Source organism: Chenopodium album, chromosome 9 (assembly GCF_948465745.1).
Source record: "Chenopodium album chromosome 9, dcCheAlbu1.1, whole genome shotgun sequence".
NCBI classification, from domain to species: Eukaryota; Viridiplantae; Streptophyta; class Magnoliopsida; order Caryophyllales; family Amaranthaceae; genus Chenopodium; species Chenopodium album.
The window spans coordinates 66253673-66273381 of NC_137842.1; the positions used below are offsets into that span (position 1 = coordinate 66253673).

The 19709-nt window shown below is 36.4% G+C and overlaps 3 protein-coding genes and 1 non-coding gene across 4 annotated transcripts; 3 read left to right on the plus strand and 1 right to left on the minus strand.

Annotated features, from left to right (window-relative positions):
- The first annotated feature begins 1328 nt into the window (after positions 1–1328).
- LOC145558844 (NADH dehydrogenase [ubiquinone] iron-sulfur protein 8, mitochondrial-like) lies at positions 1329–7377 on the plus strand. Its single transcript, XM_081620189.1, has 8 exons — positions 1329–1524; positions 3156–3237; positions 5531–5584; positions 5722–5813; positions 5925–6038; positions 6693–6760; positions 6860–6971; positions 7127–7377. The coding sequence occupies exons 1-8, from the start codon at positions 1471–1473 to the stop codon at positions 7220–7222; spliced, it is 672 nt and encodes a 223-aa protein (XP_081476315.1). The 5' UTR covers positions 1329–1470; the 3' UTR covers positions 7223–7377.
- Positions 7378–8340: 963 nt separating this feature from the next.
- Positions 8341–12518, plus strand: LOC145560236 (transcription termination factor MTERF2, chloroplastic-like). Its single transcript, XM_081621489.1, has 6 exons — positions 8341–9119; positions 9718–10126; positions 10330–10545; positions 10720–10827; positions 11406–11680; positions 11988–12518. Exons 1-6 carry the CDS (start codon positions 8443–8445, stop codon positions 12271–12273), a joined length of 1971 nt encoding a protein of 656 aa, XP_081477615.1. The 5' UTR covers positions 8341–8442; the 3' UTR covers positions 12274–12518.
- Positions 12519–13172: 654 nt separating this feature from the next.
- Positions 13173–13244, plus strand: TRNAQ-CUG (transfer RNA glutamine (anticodon CUG)). The gene has a single exon. It is a non-coding gene; the product is annotated as a tRNA-Gln (tRNA).
- Positions 13245–13473: 229 nt separating this feature from the next.
- Positions 13474–19258, minus strand: LOC145558845 (putative LRR receptor-like serine/threonine-protein kinase At2g16250). The gene is made up of 4 exons (XM_081620190.1): positions 16730–19258; positions 15808–15936; positions 15321–15343; positions 13474–14529 (listed from the first exon to the last, which is right to left on the minus strand). Exons 1-4 carry the CDS (start codon positions 18715–18717, stop codon positions 13922–13924), a joined length of 2748 nt encoding a protein of 915 aa, XP_081476316.1. The 5' UTR covers positions 18718–19258; the 3' UTR covers positions 13474–13921.
- Positions 19259–19709: the final 451 nt, after the last annotated feature.

Here is a 19709-nt window from a genome sequence, read left to right on the forward strand (position 1 = left end):
TTAGCAACAAATAGGAGGTCATTGGAACCCAACCACAAAAAATGATCCTCGAATTTGGATTAGCCTAAAGGGTGAATCGGGAGAAATTGTAAATATTTGGGAAATTTGAATTTTAGTACCTCGAATATGGGGGTAATTGAATTTTAGTACCCATCTAAAATTTTATTTTAAATTAGTACCTCCAAAATGACAAAACTATAGGTTTCAGTACCTCCGTCTAGTTCCGTTAAGTTTTCCGTTAGTGGGGCCCATTATCTAATTATTTAATAATTTAATTTATTAAAAAAAAAGAAAAAACATTTTATAAAAAAAAAACTTTAAAAAATAAAAAAATAAATAAAAACAGCCACTGACACCAGCGCGCCGGCTTCCGGCTGTTGGTGGCCGAATTCCCCTGGCACCGGCGCCGGCCACCCTTTCCCTTTCCCTCCCTGTTTTCCCCTTCCCTGGAGCAAAGCCCAGCCACAGCAGCTGCCGCCGCGGCCAGGCAGGAAGCCCAGCCACAGCAGCTGCCGCCGCGGCCAGGCAGGAAGCCCAGCCACAGCAGCTGCCGCCGCGGCCAGGCAGGAAGCCCAGGGGTGCCATAAACCCACCACCCACGAACACCCGAAACCAGAAACCCACCACACCCCACCACCCACGAACCCCCGAAACCCACAACCCCACCACCGACGAACCCAGAAACCCACCACCCCACAACCGACGAACCCAGAAACCCCTAAAACCCACCACCGCACAACCGACGAACCCAGAAACCCCTAAAACCCACAACCGACGAACCCTAAAACCCCAAATTCGAAATCCACCTTATCTGAAATCCACCACATCGCCGCGCCCAGGAACGAGGAAGGGGAAGGGGAAAACAGGGAGGGAAAGGGAAAGGGAGGGGGTGGGGTGCCGCGGCCAGGAACGAGAAAGGGAGGGAAGATGGTGGTGGTTGCGCTAGGGTTTCGGGGAAGGGGTGGCCAGCGCCGGTGTGGCTGATTTTTTTTTTAATTATTTTTTTAGTTTTTTTTTTTTTTTTATTTTTTTATTTTTTTTTTTATAAAATGTTTTTTTTTAAATAAATTAAATTATTAAATAATTAGATAAAGGGCCCCACTAACGGAAAACTTAACGGAACTAGACGGAGGTACTGAAACCTATAGTTTTGTCATTTTGGAGGTACTAATTTAAAATAAAATTTTAGATGGGTACTAAAATTCAATTACCCCCATATTCGAGCTACTAAAATTCAAATTTTCCTATTTGGAATTCTTAGTAAAACGCTGCGTTTATAGAACTAGTGCACCAAAACGCATCATTTGACGTTCATTTGCATCCTCGGTCCCAATCTCCCAGAGAGTCGGTTGCTGTATTGTCCCTCTTTCCGTCACTCACTCTACCACCTTCAAAACCACCCACGTCCCCCAAAAGAGAGAAACATCGAGTCGTCGATCGATCGTAAACTTTCTCTCACCAATTCCATCAATGGCGGCGATCTTAGCTCGCAAGTCTCTTCTCGCTCTTCGTCCTCGTCAGCTCGTAAGATTTCTCTTCGTTTTTTGAAACCCTAGATTTTTCAATTGAATGATTCTCTTGAAACTGCTGAATTTATTCATATTCTTATTTTATAATCTTCTGCATTGCTTTGTTTCACATTAATTTATCTTCGAGAATTTGTAACTCAGCTCATTATTTTTTGGAATGCTTGAATTTTGTGATAATTTATTTAATTTTTTGTTGTGATGTTGAATCTAGTTTGATTTATACATATAAATCAATTTAGGGCATAGAGTTTTGGAAAGAGTACAAATTTAAATCAAGAAATATGATTTTAGAGTCATGAATTCAATGTCTTTGACCTTATATAGTTGATTGCGTGTGGAAGTTGTTGATGCTTAAGTTAGAGAATTAAATTTTCTGGAATTTTACTTGTTAATTGTCAATTCATTTGAAGATTGGAGTAAAAAGGCTCCGTATGATGCTGTTGAAGTTGGGATTGGGATAATTTTGTAATGGAGTATTATCTGCAGCTTTGTTTTGGAATATTTGGTTTGGAGGTCGTTACCCTGGATCATCGGTTGCCAAATGATTGGCATGAAATGATCAGTTATTTTTCGAGTTTCTGTAACCTTTGTGTTAAACTGTGTTATTCTTACATCTCTGTTCATTTTGTTGCCACACGTATTGAATTCGTCGGTTTTGAGTCCTGTTTATTTTCTTTGATTTTCAACCATGTGGATATTATGAATATTGATGGATTTTCCAACTAGATGTTTGAGGTTTGAATTGTACATTTTCATCAATTGCCTTCATTTCAAGGATGATGTGATCAATTTGTGCCTAGCAATCATGTATTATGTTGCACAATACCATGCCATATGATTTTTTTGAGGTATGGAAGGATAGTTGATGTGATTGTGAACAAAGGATCACAATCACTCACCTCTTTGCCCTATAAGTAGCATATTTCCTAAACATCTGTTTCTGTTCCTTTGGTTAAAAAAAAATCTGAAAATCATCCATATTAGCTCATTCTAGCCCATAAAAAAAATGTACAATTGTAGATGTCACTTGTGGCTGTTTCATTCCCTCCACTTTAGTCACATATACTTTTGTTTTCTTTTGATGTATCCAATACTGTAGACTCATGTTTATAGAAAAAGCTGGATAAACCGAGAGATTTAGTAAATTGGTGGTTGAGTGTAAGAAAAAGATAAATAAAGTAAGAGAGAATGAGTGAACAGGTGTAAATATTGTGGGGTAAAGGGGTAAGACAGAAATATTTATTTGCTTAAAATAAAAGTGTACATCACATTAAAAACAACTCATAATGGAAAGTGGGTACTAAAAAAACAGAGGGAATGTTATATGAAGATGTGTGTTATTGTGATTGGCCGCTCCATATTTCTCTTATTAAAATTAACTGGAGGAGTTTGAGAATAATCACACGATCATAAAAGATCTCTTAGTTAATTAAGATGGGTTGAGTTTATTGGGATAGTGTGGCAGTTAGTGCCATTTGTAGAAGTAGTTGGTATACATTATCATTGGTAGTTGCCTTTTTTTTTGTTGTTAGACACCTTAGACTGTGATCTTTGTTTTTTTATTTTTTATTTATTTTTATTTTTTTAGTAAATGTACTTTTACCTTTAACCCTTTTGTTTACGTAGGCTTTGACTGGACAAGCATTCCAAGGCTTCAGCCAGCAGGATAGATCATTTGCCACCAAGCATTCGTTTTCCACTGATAAAGGTGTGTTGAATTATGTTTCATATAATGTTTTCCTTATATTCATTCATCATTTGATTAATGGAAACTCTTCTGAAATGAATAAAAAGTAGTTAGGGGATCTTTAATGGAAAATGACTGTAGGATAAAATTAAGGATCAATTGATGTTCTAATTGTACTTGGTATGTTATCACAAAACATGTATTTTCAGGTCTAGGTTTTTTTTTGTTATCCTTCTCATTAGGATTATGTTTCCTTTGTACGAGGAGGATACAGATCTCTCTACATTTATTAGATTTATCATTTATGATAAAATCATGGATGGGCTATGTAGTAGAAAAGAATACATCACACTTATTTTGAGAAAGAAATTCCTTTACCATTGAAGTTCTCAAAGGTCAAACAATTAACCTGCTCCCTATTACTGCGTACCGAACATTGAGCATTGAGGGTCAAGGTGTAAATAGACCTTTTTCTATATAGTCTCAAGTGAAGGAAAAATTTGGCACAACTATCTTATCCTTCTTCTTTTGGCACCTTTTGCACAAGAAAATACTATGTTGAGATTAGGTCTGCATTTTGTAAGTTTCAGCCTGTGATGAGTGATGCGCATTACTTTGGTCTTTTTTTTTTCTCTCTCTCTTTTTTCCTTCCCTATACCAAGATTAGTTTTTATTTTTTATTTTTTATTTTTTTTTTTTTTATTTTGGAATTGTATTTGTGTAATTATGACTACTTTGGGAAAGCATTGAATAATCTGTCAGAACTTTGAAGGCACTAGTTACTTGCTCAATGTTTTTCATTGATTATTTTGCTAACTTATGCAGTTATGCCTAGCATTACTAATTTTCTGAGCAATGACCGTCTAAGTAATTGTTTTCTGAGAGAATTAGTATTTCTGCCCAAACTGAACTACTCTGAAATTGATTAGCCTGTTTGAGTAGATTTATGATTTTAGCTTCTGTTGAGAACTTGAGACGCATTAGGCTGTACATACCAGTGTATTTGTGACTTATTTACGGTTAAAGAAAGTGTTTGACCCTTCCTTTAAGTTTTCTTCCACAACTCTCATGCCCTTCGACCATATTAGGGTACTGAATCTGCTTCCCCCCTTGTGATGCTACATATTGGGTCGCACATATTGACCAGCTGATTGACGGCATTTGGTTTTGCCTAGGGTATATGATCAAGTACTCCATACCAGCAAATTTAGTCCTATTGCAAACTTTAAAGGCTTGGTCCCTGTGCAAGACTTGAAAAATTTGCTGATGAAATGATAGGTGCATGCTTGGTCCTTGTGCAAATTTGATTTAGAGCTCTTTGCTCCTCTTTTCTCGATCTAGACCTATCTCTTTCTCTTCTTGCTTTCTCTTATGACAGATTGACAGCATTGGTTAGGGTTTGTGTAAATAAAAAAAAAAAGTGATTAATGAATCTGTGTATTAGTTTTGGGGTTTAAAGTACATGTCAGTAAGCTGCTAAATAATGTAAACTGAAGAGCTTAGCTTCATTTTAAGTTACAATTATGTTCAGACGGATTTTTAAATAGAAAGTGGGTCAAAGGTAAATTTTTTTGCGCCGTTATGCCCCTAATTATATCAGTTTTTTCTATGAAAGATTAGAAATTTCATGTATTCTGAACAGAAAATAATAGCCTATTTCCATTCAGAATGTAGTATTGTAGTTTAACTGTTAACATGTACCTATTGTCAGTTTGTCACAAATTCCGCATATAGTACACATGGGCATACTGAGTATTTATTGGAAAACATTTAGTTAGTGTTGCTGAGGCTTGCCGTCCCCTCCATTTTTTTTTTTTGGTTTGGAATTATTAAGTTAATTGTACTTTACTTGGACAATCATAATGTTATCCCTTTGATTAGGGGTTTATTTAAAAATCTCAGATGAAGTGGATTTAAGTTTTAAAGGAAAGTGAAGCTTTTTTTATTTTTATTTATACTACAACCCCATTGGGTCATTGCATAATTTGATTGCTTTACTACCGTTGGATTCTGCTTGACCCAATTACTGCAATCCAAGTGATTATGTCAATAGGAGGTGAATTGTTAGTATCTCCTTGCCCTAGAAAATTGAATTAGTTTATTCAGGATTTTAGATAATAACTGTGTGAAAGGCTTAATCATAGGCAGGCATTAAAATTCTGTAAGATTTTCAGATATTTATGTATTGGGCCTTTGATAGGCTTGGATGCTCTTGATTGAAATTTTCTGGTGGAAATTAACACTTCAATATGGACAGGAGGCATGACATTAAAAAAAAAAAACTTGATTGTAATTGTTTATCTACTCCTTACAGATGATGCAGAAAGACAACAGCTTGTTAAAGAGATATCAAAGGATTGGAGTTCTGGTAACACAACAGCCTTGACTCATTGATTTTTAAGAAGTTTGTCATTTGGCTTTTGGCTAATGTATCAACTTTTGTGGCTAGAAGGTTTTTTTAATATTTGCATGTGTTAAGTCCTGGCAATTTAATTTTGGTAACAGTTTTTGAGAGAAGCATAAATACTTTGTTTCTCACGGAGATGGTTCGAGGATTATCTTTGACCCTCAAGTATTTCTTCGATGACAAAGTGACTGTGAGTGTTTTCTTACTAAATATCTAATAATTTACTGCTTAATTGTGGTATTTATTATATGTCACAGCGAATTTTAGACGGCAACATTTTTTATACATTTCCATTTTGCAGATCAATTACCCATTTGAAAAAGGCCCTTTGAGCCCCCGTTTTCGTGGAGAACATGCTCTCCGCCGTTATCCAACAGGAGAGGAACGCTGCATTGCCTGTAAACTCTGTGAAGCTGTGAGACCTACAGACCTTTATACTCTCTCTTCTAATGATCTGTTATCTTCCATGATATTTTATTTTCCTTAGGGTACTATTTCGTACATGTCCTGCTGCATATTTAACTATGGAGTTCTTGACCTTGTCATATTAGAGGGATGAATCTAGGGAGTGCATTCTCTATCATTTGACAGTAACCTGTAATATAATTACTCAAAAAATATAAATGTCTTGTAGGGTTGTATGGATTTTAGGTTTAAGTGCTATAATGCCTGCCCATCATACACCCTAGCCCGAAAATTATAAAAATTGATGTAGATGAGGTTTGAGTATTGAGACACAGGTGGAATGTTTATGCTAATCTAGGTTTCTTGATTATTCATATGATAAAGATGAGTCGTGAAAGATGGGCAGAGACTGTTGAATGTCTACAGTGAGAAAAGGCTCTCAGCTGTCTCGTTTTTGTTTCCATAAGAATGTAAGATGTACTAGAATCTATTTAGTTTGAAAACATTATCTTATTTGTGTTTTTCAGTTTATATTGGAAGTTCACGCATTATATGCAAAACCTTTGTATTATGGTCTAATTGATCTATGATCTGCTTAGTAACTTTGCCACCCTCTTTGATAGTTAAGGTGTGGTGAAAATTTTAAATTTCTGTTTAATATTAGGTCTGCCCTGCTCAAGCAATAACCATTGAGGCAGAAGCTAGGGAAGATGGAAGCCGTAGGACAACCAGGTAAATACCATTTACTTATTTTGAAAATCTTATGTACTCATATAGTCATATGCCATACTTGGTTGTTGAAGTGTCTCACTGGTGATGTATTCATTGAAGGTATGATATTGACATGACAAAGTGCATCTACTGTGGATTTTGCCAAGAGGCTTGCCCTGTTGATGCCATTGTTGAAGGACCAAACTTTGAATTTGCAACAGAAACTCACGAGGTTAGTAAATTTCTCCCTGTTGTCTACAACAGCTTGCTTAAATGAAAGAAGTATTTAGTTATGGACAATAAACCAAATCCTCTCCCTCCTTTCTTTTCTCTCATTGTTATGTTTAAAAGCCATCTCTGAAGCATCTGTTCATCAAATTGTTGCAGGAGCTTCTGTATGACAAGGAGAAACTGCTGGAAAATGGTGATCGATGGGAAACTGAGATTTCAGAGAATTTGAGATCAGAAAGTTTGTATCGCTGATCTCAGTTGCTTCGATGAGGCTATGATATTTTCCTTTTTTGTGGCTTCTGAATCAAAACCAATAAAATTTCTCTGTTCGGAGTTTCAGAGATCATTTTGTTGTTAATTGCCCTTGTAAAACATTGTGAAATTGCAATCTTGTAGATTTTGGTATATGTTAAGCCTTTACTCCATTAGTTTTGGCTGCTAAATAACTCAACTTATATGCCATGGCGCCCTAGGCCATAATTTCGTTTCCTGCAGGGAAAACACAATGTGCCTATATATTTTTTGTAATGGAAGTCGGTTTTTTAGAAGCAAACTTTTCATTTTGGCATCCTTTAGACATGACCAAATTCTACTAGGCTGGGAATAGGTTGGGCTGGCAAGTACTAAGTTTGGCATGACACGACATGTTAATTGGTGGTAGGCTTGCATGGACAAAATCACGAGGAGGATGTCATCACACACACGACAACAGCTGCATTAAGTAACAAAACCCCAAGAAGGACCTATGCGAGCATGACGTCGCTTTGTGCCTACACGATCCATCTTGTAACCTACAAAACCCAGTGCAGTGCATCTTACCTGATTCTCGAAGACGAGAATGAGAAATAGTCCGTTGGCGATTCACGTGAGACGAAATCCTAAGCCTTGAGTTTTGAAGACCATTCATTCTCAACCTAAATCATTAAAGGGGTAGAACAAAGGTCATTGGCCCTACTCCAATTGGCATGACAGAAGATTGGGGGGTTGGGTTGTGAAATCGTGATTACTTATTTAATTTATTTATTTTTTTGGTAAAAAGATGCATTAGGAAACTCTCTTCTCGAAGATAATCTGTTGACCTATAGATTTGTTTCATGAACTTAGAACTCTTTACTTCAAAATTTAACACCATTTACATTTAACTAAACTGAGTATTTCATAATAAGAACATAAATTAATTCTCCAACTAAATATCCATGCATAACTGTACGTGTACTTAGACTCTTAGAGGTGTCAATTTGGGTGTTTGAGTCCGATTTGGTGAGCTCGGATTGGATTAAGTTTATTTCAAACTTGAATCAAATTAGTATTATAATTTTTAGATCGGTTTTGGATCACGCCAAGTCGAAAACAAGACGAAGTTACGATTAGGAATTTTGTTCTCTAAACGGAAGGCTACATTGGCAAAATGACAAGTAGAGTGAGCTCAACTAAACCCATGGCGCCACTCTATCCAAAATGAAAAAATCATCATGTTTTGCCACACCACCACTGCCACCACCTTCCTCCACCTCTCAACCCACCATAACCACCACCACCAATCTTCTCCTTTCATCACCAATTTTTCTCTCTCCTCCTCCCAAAACCCTCAACCTTCTGACCCCCCAAAACCCCCAATCTTAAACCCTAACACCCAACAAATTCTTCGGACCCACAACTCCAAATCCACCTCCTTCTTCCTCCTTAACCCCCACCAACAACAATGGCTTCCAACCCACGAGAAAAACGACGCCGTTTTGTTGTCAGAAGAAGAGAAAGCAAGAATTTTGGAATTGACCCTTGTAAGAAAACGCCCACCTCAATTTCCGGGTTCAATTTATACCCGCCCACCTCATGGAAATGACCTTTCTCTCCCTCCTTTGAATACCCTTTTGAAGGGAGATGATGATGGTGAAGAAGGTGAGATGTTGATGAAGGCTATTAAGATAAGGAGGGAAGTTTGTTTGGAGATTTTTATTGATTTTATGGTTAGAAAGGGTAAATTTGGTATTACTTATTCTAAGAATATGGGGTCTAATTTGGGTGATTTCATTGATTTGGTGATGATTGAGGCTGCTGCTTTGAAGAAAGTTCCTGAATTTTCGAGTTTTTCGTTTAATGCTCGAGCTCGAAAATTTATCGAGGAGTCTAATGTTGTTCCTCTTATTAGGTGAGCTGAATTTCTCACTCTTTTTTGGATTTTGGTTATCTTTTGCTTGTGAATTGCGTAATTGTATGTTTATGATCGTGTATGTATGGATTTAAAGTTTGTTACTTCGTACTTTTTTAAAAATTGCTTATTTTGGCGCAAAGAGAGGTGCAAAGGCAATAATGTAGACGAGATTTGATTTCGAGTAACACTCTTATAACTTTACCATATTTCCCTGTTATTTGAGTGAGTATGTTGATGGGTTTCATGATTATTTGCAATATTGATTTTTGTAATGCTTATGTATGATTTGATAATTGAGATGATGCTTTTGTACATAGTTGATTTTTAGTTCCTTTCATAGGTTAGCAAATTCTTTGAATATGTTTCTGGAAAAATCATATGTTGCATAGGTATATTCCAGAAGGGTGATAAATTGCACTAGCCACATAACTACATTGGTTTGATTTGCAAAGTCGTATTGAAAAGTTAGTTGGCATACGAAAGGTCCCAAAGAATTTGTAGTTGATAAAAGCTACTTAGCTTGTTTAGCTATTGTTTTGAGGAGGTTGATCCGTTGATGTGAGAGACATCACGTATTTCTTTGATTATATTGTAGGTGGTTGAAACACAATTCGTTGTCACACCCTCAGATTGGTAGAATCATATGCATGGCAAAGGGGGATGTCCAATTAATAAGAGGGCATGTAGAGTGGCTGAAGTCAATTCATGTGAATGGAAGATACATAGGAGTTGTGTTCACTAGAGTTGGAGAGACCATTTTGAGGCGTAGCATAGAAGAAATGGATGAGATTGTTGTGTATCTAGAGAACAAAGGTGTGAGGAGGGATTGGATGGGTTATGTCATCAGCCGATGCCCTGAATTAGTGGCTTTTAGCATGGAAGAAGTGAAAACTCGTGTGAGTTTTTACACAGACATGGGCATGAACAACCATGATTTTGGTACGATGGTTTATGATTTCCCCAAAGTCCTTGGATATTTTGCTTTAGAAGAGATGAAGCAAAAGGTATAATGACTACGCATTTCTTTTTGTTTATTCGAAACTGACAATGAGAGCCATATTAGACCCATTAGATAATAGGAGTAATTATTAATAGCCAAATGATGGAAGAACAGTGCTCAAAGATTAATAAATATTGTCACCATGAATCTATTTTCAATGGATCATAATATTCATGTATTAAGGTGATTGAGACTTTTGGTTTTTAGGTAAACTATTTGAAAGAATTTGGGCTAGGCGATAATGATGTTGGAAGATTACTGGCATTTAAACCTCAGTTGATGGCATGTAGCATTGAGGAAAGATGGAAACCTCTTCTCAAGTTTCTTTATTATCTTGGAGTTGATCGAGATGGCATGAGAAGAATGCTCGTCATCAAACCAATGGTGTTCTGTTTTGACATGGAAGCTACTATTGTTCCAAAGGTAGTGTATTTATTTTCCTCCTTCCCAAAATAAGTGAACATGCCATCTACGAATTGTATCGGATTAGTTCTACTGTAAAATTATTTTTTAGCTGTATACTATTCTATAGTACAGTATTTGAATGCACCTGCTGTCTTCTAGCTTCCTTGACAGGTGTCTTGATATATTTTGTAGGTACGGTTTCTGCAAGACTTGGGTATCACAGATGATGCCATCGGTCGCATGCTTGTTAAGTTTCCTCCGTTGCTGACATACAGCCTTTACAAGAAAATTCGGCCAGTGGTTAGTTCTCTCTTACATTTGTTGATGATGTTATACTTCCATCTTCCTGTGATATGGGTATATGACTATATGGAATTTCTTGTTCTTGAACCCGGACTGTTTAGGAGTTGTATCTCTAGAGTCTAGTGATAGAATACAGATTGGAGCTTTTCCTCTGTGCTGCTTAAACAAGAAAAAAAATTCTATGCTGGAATACAATGCTTTTTAATTGCATTACTTGATAGTGTCAATAAAGAAAAGACTGAGGAGTTGGTCCTGCTATTAGACTTTTCGGCTCAGTTACATATTGAATAATACTCTTAATTTTGGTTGTGCTTTCTTCCTTTCTATTTCCCTCTCCTTTGATCTGGGGCTAGATGATTGTGAAATTGAGTTTTACTCTTGAAGTTCAATATTGTTTACTACGAGCTATGGAAAGTGTTGAAAATTGCTCCCATCAGTCCATCACGATAATGTACCTTTGAATCTCAACTTAGTATTAGCTTCTCGTGATTTATTGTGACTCTAAATGTTGATCTATTGGCATTGAATGGCCAAATGTCTATCCTACGTATGGCTAAGTCATGATTCACTGCCAGGTTGTGTTCCTACTTACCAAAGCTGGAGTCACACAGAAAAATATAGCAAAGGTGGTGGCTTTGGCACCAGAGCTATTGGGGTGCAGCATTGCGCATAAGCTGGATGGCAATGTAAAATATTATCTGTCGCTTGGGATTAGTCTTCGACTGTTAGGTGAGATGATTGCTGATTTCCCAATGCTCTTGCGATACAATGTCGAACTTCTTCGACCCAAGTATCGCTACCTGCGAAGAACAATGATCCGTCCTGTAAAGGATCTCATCGAATTTCCGAGGTAAATTCTTAATTATAGCTCTATATGACGTACAATACTTATGAAATCCTTAATTTTAATATAAAGTAAGCAAATTCACCAGATTTAGATGGACAAATGTTAGTTTCGCTTGCTTGCTCCTATTACTCCGTAGAAGGAACTCTTTGTTTATAATAACAGTTATAAACAAAATTTGTCATCATTCTGTTAAAATCTTCTCCAAACTCTCTTAAACATCCCCAGTCAAAGACAAAACTGGCAAAAAATGGTTATAAATTGAGCAAATGCTCCATTATTTTGACTAATTCTGGTGGTTGTTATCATTCAGGTTTTTCAGTTATTCTCTAGAAGACAGAATCATACCAAGGCACAAGGTTATGCTAGAGAATCAGGTGAACTTCAAACTCCGGTATATGTTAGCAAGCAGTGACAAGGAATTTAAGCAACGAGTCAAGGCTGCAGTTGAAAAGCGGCAGAGATTTGAATCAGGCGCTTCTACACTTCATGAAGAAGCTGCAGATTCTGAAACTGAGGATTATTCTTCTGTTAGTGAACTTGATTCTAGCTCATTCCGGAGTAATGATTCTAATGTTGTGCTGTTTGATTCAGGTTGACTAGCCCTTGGTCCCAACCCATTGTATACAAACTTGTCAATACTTTGTACTCGAATAGGCTCTTTATGCTATTGAGATGTATAGATGAATAGATTGTTAGATGGTGAAAGTAGAGTACATAATTATGGAACTCCATCCTTGAAATGAATTATCTAAACGAAAAATACTATTTTAGGTTGTCCGAAAAATTGTCACCATTTCTAAATTACCTTAGACTAACAATTAAATTTCATTATCGATTTAAATTTGTTGTGAATTCGGTATACTATGCCGCTCAGCCCCTCGCCGCACACGTAGTCACGCTAAGAGGTCTTGTTCGTCGTTATGACAGTATAAGAAGATGTTTTAGTGGCCTGTTTTTGTTTTGATATAATACCACAATACCTACTTTTGTTTTAGTATAAGAAAATGTTTTAGTAGCCTATTTTTGTTTTGATATAATACCACAACGTGTTTTTTTTTTTTTTTTTTTACTCGTGTTATACAAACTATACTCTAATTTATGTGAAGTGCTCGGTATGTCAGTATGTCATATAAGACATTGAATTAAAAATATATTAGAACTAGTATATCAAAATTGACATGATATGTGCTCCATATTTCGAAGATACTTAAATAAATAAAGGGTGATTTAGACAGACGTCAAACTTAAAAGTTAGCTTATTACTCTGTACAATACTTTTTATACGCCAAACTCAGATCCCAAAATCTTACTCGTATATTTTACAGCAGGATAGTACGAAATTAAAAAAAAAAAAATTAAAGTTAGCGTAATGAATTTAAATGGTTACGAAGTTCTGTAGCACTGTATGTGTGATTAAGGATTGATAGGAGATTGTCAGGAAAATATACATTTAAAGCAATAAATAAATAAATAATCCATGTTTACACAACAACAAGGTCCTATGGTCTAGTGGTTAGGACATTGGACTCTGAATCCAGTAACCCGAGTTCAAATCTCGGTAGGACCTTATTTTCGAACTTTTTTTATTCCACTTCCAAATTCCAACCTTAAAGACTAATGCAACAAAGATGAAAACGATTCATTATGTACATTTTACTATAAGCAACACATTTTCAATAGCAGAGTTCTTTAAAGTTTAAATAAAACACTTCGCGAAATAAATAAGAAGATTTTTTAAAAAAAATGAAGTTATGTTGTTTTTTCTTGTTTCTTTTCCACTTCTTTGCACCCATTGATCCCACCAAAATAGAAATCTATAAATGAAAGAAAGTAGTCAAGAATTCTAAGCATCTACTAATTACACCTTTCACGATGACAACCCGAAAATCAAATAGATCAATTACAGAAAAAATTGTAGCAGCTTGTTTTTTCTGGTTGACTGTCCACAAACAAGCTCAAACAAATGAGAACGATTGGCTGTCAGGATGTGCTGCCTTTCTCTCATACAAGATGCATCAATCAGTTAGCTCGAAAGTAGTCGTAGCTCGTATAATTGAGCACCCTTCCAACAAATTTCAAACTTTCATCACAACGGCTGTACACCTCAGAAAACTGAAAAAAATCGACACCAAAACTGGCCCCGAAAACCCACTAACTGTAGAAAGCAATACGTGATGCGGGCTAAACCAGTGAGTCGGGAAGAATGTGAATTGAACAATTCAATTGACTTTCTTACTCTAATGTTCATCTTGTCTCTGGTCTCTCTATATCATGTACGTCTACAGGTTCTGGGAATATCTCCCTAGATTGCCGTCGTTGTGAGGACGAATTATCATTTCCACCAACTTGCCCACTGCCTTGAGACCCAGATGTACCCGACCGTTTAAGACTGCCTGTTCCCTCAACTCGGGGAGCAGGAGGTGCAGCACCCACATCCAAGCTTTGCCTCCAACTTCCAAATACTGATGCATTCCAAGATCCTCTGGAAGAAGTCGTTCTAAGCCTTCCAGAACCAATATTTTCTTCTCTTACCACCTTTAATGGGTTTTCCAATGCTCTAAGAATATATCTCATGAGGGGCCGCCTTGAAGGTTTTGGATTGAGGCACGATCTAGCAACAATAGCCATTGCCCAAACTTCTTCTAGGAGGTCTTCGTCGTATATCAAAGAGGGGTCCACAATTTTTGTTACGAGTTCCTTGTCATACATATTTATACAGGGCAATGTTTGATCCATCCATTCCTTCATACTGGTATCGTTTGATGAGCTTATGCCAAGTTTGCCAGTGACTAGCTCAAGTAACACCTTTCCAAAGCAGTAAATATCATATGCACAAGTCGATGTCTGAGCGCCTGGAACGAAAAATGTATGTTACTGACGAAGTCTCTTCAGATTAACAAGTCAACAGAAATTTCATGCAAATCTGATTAAAGGCGATTGTTCAAGTTGCACATCCTCTCCACATCACAAAAATTAACAAAAGGCTAATGTGACTTTCTTTTCTTTTTTTTATTAGAAAGGTTAGAGGTTCCAAATATGCCAGACAACTAGCGACCTGCATTTCCTACAACTTACCTAAGTATTGCATTACAAAACTACAATGGGGAAAAACAACTCAAATACAATGACCAAAGATAGCTACAGTAAATATGAGAGAAGTATATGATAATGCCACAATTTGAATATAGAAAGCCGTATATGGCCCACAAAATCTTCATCTAACGACCAAAGTTCACGAAGAATATTTGCTCATTAAAAATAAAAATTAAAAAGCGCAAAGACAATTGGTATAAAAGATAACAAAAACTCCATAGGGTCAAATGCAACCTGAATATTCTTCTAAGTTCTAGAACTATGGAATCTAAAGTTTACTGATCATCCATCCCAACATCAATTTATTTCAATTGTGCGGTTCAATGTCACAGGGCATAACCCATCTTGGAAGAAATTAGTAAGTCATGTGATTTTCAAGAAATAAGGAGTACACGTAATTTTTATCATAGGTAATAAAACTAATCAACTATCTGTTAGACCAAAGAGGCATTCAGAAATCTCCAACAAAATTGTAGCATTTATCTCTTATCTCTTAATATTGACAGCAGGAAAAACTAATGATAATAAAATTCAAATGCGGTTGACATACCTGATGGCCCTTGTTCAGAGGTCCTGCAGATAAATAAGCAAACCAAAAGTTAATATAGCTTCATGTTAAGTCTTTTAAAGAACACATGAAGCAGCAGAAGAGGTACATAGTCAACATAGACAATTGGACACTTGATCTCGATTAGTAGAAAAAAAAAAAAAAGAAGGCCAGTTAAAAAGAAGCAATGACTGCAATGCTTCTGAAGAGGAGAAGACTAGTTTAAAAGACACAAAAACTGCAGTGCTTCTTACAAAGAGAAGTCCAATTTTAAAGAAGCAAAAAAGAAACAAAACAACATATAAAAGGACATATAACAGCATTCTTTAGTAGCCAATTCCCTGATGATTCCAACAACAGAATATGACTTTGACTTAGGACAGAAGTCCATTGTAGTTTTGCATACATATGGTTCGCAATTTAAAAACTCTAGCAACCCTAGCATATTAGCTGTCAGTAGATGTGCTAATAAAACAAAAGGTATACTTACTGTGGCAACCGCAACAATCTTGTAATGACACCGGGGTGACTATCTCCCTCTTGTATGCAAACATCATTGAGACTGCCAAGTCTTACTTCAAATTTATCATCAAGGAGTATGCTGCTTGCTTGTATATCCCTTAAAGAAGAAAGAGTAAACGAGGTTACGGTGTGCAACAAATTAATGATATATTCACCAGTACATAAACAGGACTGCCTAAGGAAAGGCACAGAGACAGCTCTGATCTACTCATTGAAGCTTTATCCTGAGGGTTGAGGCACACCTCTAAAACACCTTAAAACTGTTTTTAAAAAAGTGTGCTGCTACTAATGGAACTTTTAGAAGAGTCAAAGGGAGTCAAAATGTAGTTATTCTAACCTTGTAAAAAATTCAGTGATTATATTGTGTATGATACATATAGTCTTCGTTTCTTAAGCGCACTTTTTAGCGTATCTTTAGTTCTTTACAAAGAATAAAGGCTCTTTTAAATGATTCTATAATTTCTTGACTTATATGACGTTGATGGAGAAAACAATTTTAAAAACAGTGGCTCTATGACAATTAGACCAGAAAAACCTATAGAGTTAAATTCTCACATAGCAATAGCAAAAGTGAATCCTCTACTTTTGTCAGATACAGGCATACAGCCCTTTATTCAGAAAAGGTCCATTATGATGGTTGTAGATACGCATCACCAAACAAGAGAACACAGTCAACCACTGAGGCACCTTAAGATAGTCAAAGAGGTGAGCAAATTGCTAGATACCCCTTTCTTAGTGCTAAAACCCAATCACACGGATTGAAAAGAACAAGAAGAAAATAATCAGGATATAATCCTTTCGTAACAGAATAGGATATGCCAGAAATAAAACATAGAGATGGCCAAAAAAATACGTGAGGAGATTAAAAAAAGAATAGAAAAACAAGTTACCTGTGTACAAACGGCGGTGTACATTCATGATGTAGGTAACATAGACCCTCTGCTACTCCTATGGCTATCTTTAGTCTTGTTATCCAATCAAGGGATTGCAAAGTGTCATCGGTATTGACCTTCCTGAACAAGGAACTTGATAAGTCTGCATTTGGCATGTACTTGTAAACAAGGTATTTCTCATTTTCCTGATCCAAGCAGTAACCCAAGAGTGGAACCAATCTGGGATGTGTTATTTTACTGAAAAAGTCCAACTCTACAAGGTATGACTCCCTTTTTACTGAATTCAAGTTGATTTTTTTAACCACCACAGAGATACCACCTTCAAGTAGACCTCGATACAAATCACCAGAATGCCCATTTTTAATAAGATTCAAATCACTGAAGTTGCTTGTAGCATCAACCAGCTGCTGATATGTAAATGATTCTCCCAAACTTGAAAAATTAATAGCAACTCCTGGTGAAGGAGGAACGGTTCCAGTGGGAGGAATTGGACCCACACCGTTCCCTCTTTGCCTTGTACCATGCCTCCTTCGGGTGCACATGAACAGTATTAATAGCAAAAGCAACAATAGCAATAGACCAATGCCACCCAAAACTGCAGCCAATATAATAGTGCGCTTGTGACTCTTTTTCTTAGGCACTTGTCCTGCCCCCGGGGTGACATCAGAACTTGGATGCCCAAAGTTGTCGAAAACCAAATCCTTAGAAGCATAAAACGAAGAACATTCCTCCTCTGTCCTCTGACCTGTAGCCTGTTGTAGACAATTGGCTCTAACAGATGCACCATCGTCCACATATTCTGGTAATTTGCCCTCAAAATAATTGCCAGATATATCAATTGAACTAAATGTCTGGAGCACCAAATTCAGTCCCCCATAAAACTCATTATTAGAAAGATTAAGCACTGCAGCAGTGGCATTGCGACTCAAGGTAATGTTCGGAAGAATACCCGTAAAGGTGTTTCCAGAGATATCAACAAGCCGCAATGCAGAGATTGACCACAATTCATCAGGAACAACACCCGTAAAGTTGTTGTGGCTCAAATCCACAATCTCCAACCTGGTCAAAGCTGGAAACAAATCATCTGGCAGTGACCCTGAAAGTTTATTGTTCCCCAAAACCATCGTTCTCAATCTCCGCATTCCTCTAAGTTCCACAGGCAATGAATTCACCAAAGAGTTAAAGCTCAGGTCAAGGTCAACCAGACCTCTAAGATCACCAAGTTGAGGAGGAATAACAGACATAAGACTATTATTGGATAAATTCAAAGTCCTGAGATTCTGCAAAACCCCAATACCACGAGGGATCGGTCTGGAGAGGGAATTCGACGACATATCAAGAAACGAGAGGTTCCTAAGCGAGGAAAAGGAATCCGGAATTGACCCATTAAGCGAATTGTGGGAAAGATCAAGGATGTTAAGGTTCACCAATTGACCCAAAGTAGAGGGGACAACACCACTAAGATGATTACTAGACAAATCCAAAGTTGTTAACCTACTCAACCTCCCCAAGCTCAAAGGTATACTACCATTAATAGAACAAGAATGAAGATCAAGCACCTGCAAACTACCCAACCTAAAACCAAACCATTCGGGTATTCGATCCGGGAGCTCGAACGACGAGGCATTAAACGACACTAAATTGGTCAAATTACCAAGAGCATCAACATCAAATTGAGGGTTTAGACCCCCAATTCTAGTTCTTCTAAACCCTGAAATATTAATCCCAATAACAGAACCATTACTACTACATTCAATTCCTTTCCAAGATGAACATGGGTCTGGCTTAATCGGCCAGTCCCTAGCTCGGAGACCCAGTGACGATCTGAGTTGAATCAGTGCAACTCGCTCAGACGGCAAAGTAACTCGTGGTTGCTGCTGTTGACCAACAACCAAAACCAATGTACTCCCAAATCTCAACAACCAACACCACAATAACACTAATTCTATAAAAATTAACAAATTGGGTTTTCTAAATCCACCCATTTTCAAGCAACCAACAACAACAACAACAACAATATACAAAAATTAAGTTTTAGTGATCTACACATCTTTTCTTTTCTTTGTTGTTGCTCAACTCACTCCCATTTTTATGCAACAGTTTTTTGATAAACAACAACATCAACAACAATGCTCAATTGCATAAAAAATTTAGAACAAAAAATTATAAAGATTTCAACTTTTTTATTTCTAGAGAGAGAAATAAAAATTAGAAGAAAAAAAAAATTATGTAGGTGAGCTTCTTAAATTACCTCAATTTTGAGAAGCTTGAGTAGTGAAAAATCAAGCTTTACTTCTTTCCCACCAACTATTTTCTATCTCTCTCTAGAAAAAATTAATTAAATTCTTGGAATTTCTTGGTTGACAATGGGGTTTTGTGAGAGAAAGAGTATTTTCAGATCATATAATTAATTTTTTTAAAATAAAAAAATTATATGGGTATTAACATAAATATTAATGGGAAATTAATATTGTGGTAGGAGAGAGAAAGAGAGAGAAGAGGGAGATTTAGATGGCTTGATTTGAAGTTGGGCTGGTCAAGCCGTCTGTTTAAAAAATTAAAAAAAAATTAAGAAATTTATTTATTTGTTTAGTTCATTTTATTTAATTTTTATTTTCAATGAAAATGTCACTCTCTAACACACAAAGGCACAGCCTACTTTAATTACCAAAAAGTTTTTTAAAAAAGAAGACTCTTTTTAGGATGATGACATGCAACTCTTTGGTTTATATACTCTTTGATTTTCTCTTTGCTTTGTTGTTGTCGTAATTGGTTGGAGGACTTTAGAAAAGTCAAAAACAAATAGCAAATTGTAAAATATTGTGAATTTTTTTTTTTAAAAAAAAAAAACAAATTAGAGTCATTATTTAAATTGGCAATTTGTTTTTAGTAGTATTGAAAAGGTCTTAATAAATGTACATACATTTTTTTTTAACAAATTTTGGGTTGTGTAAAATAGTGAACTATTTGAATAAAA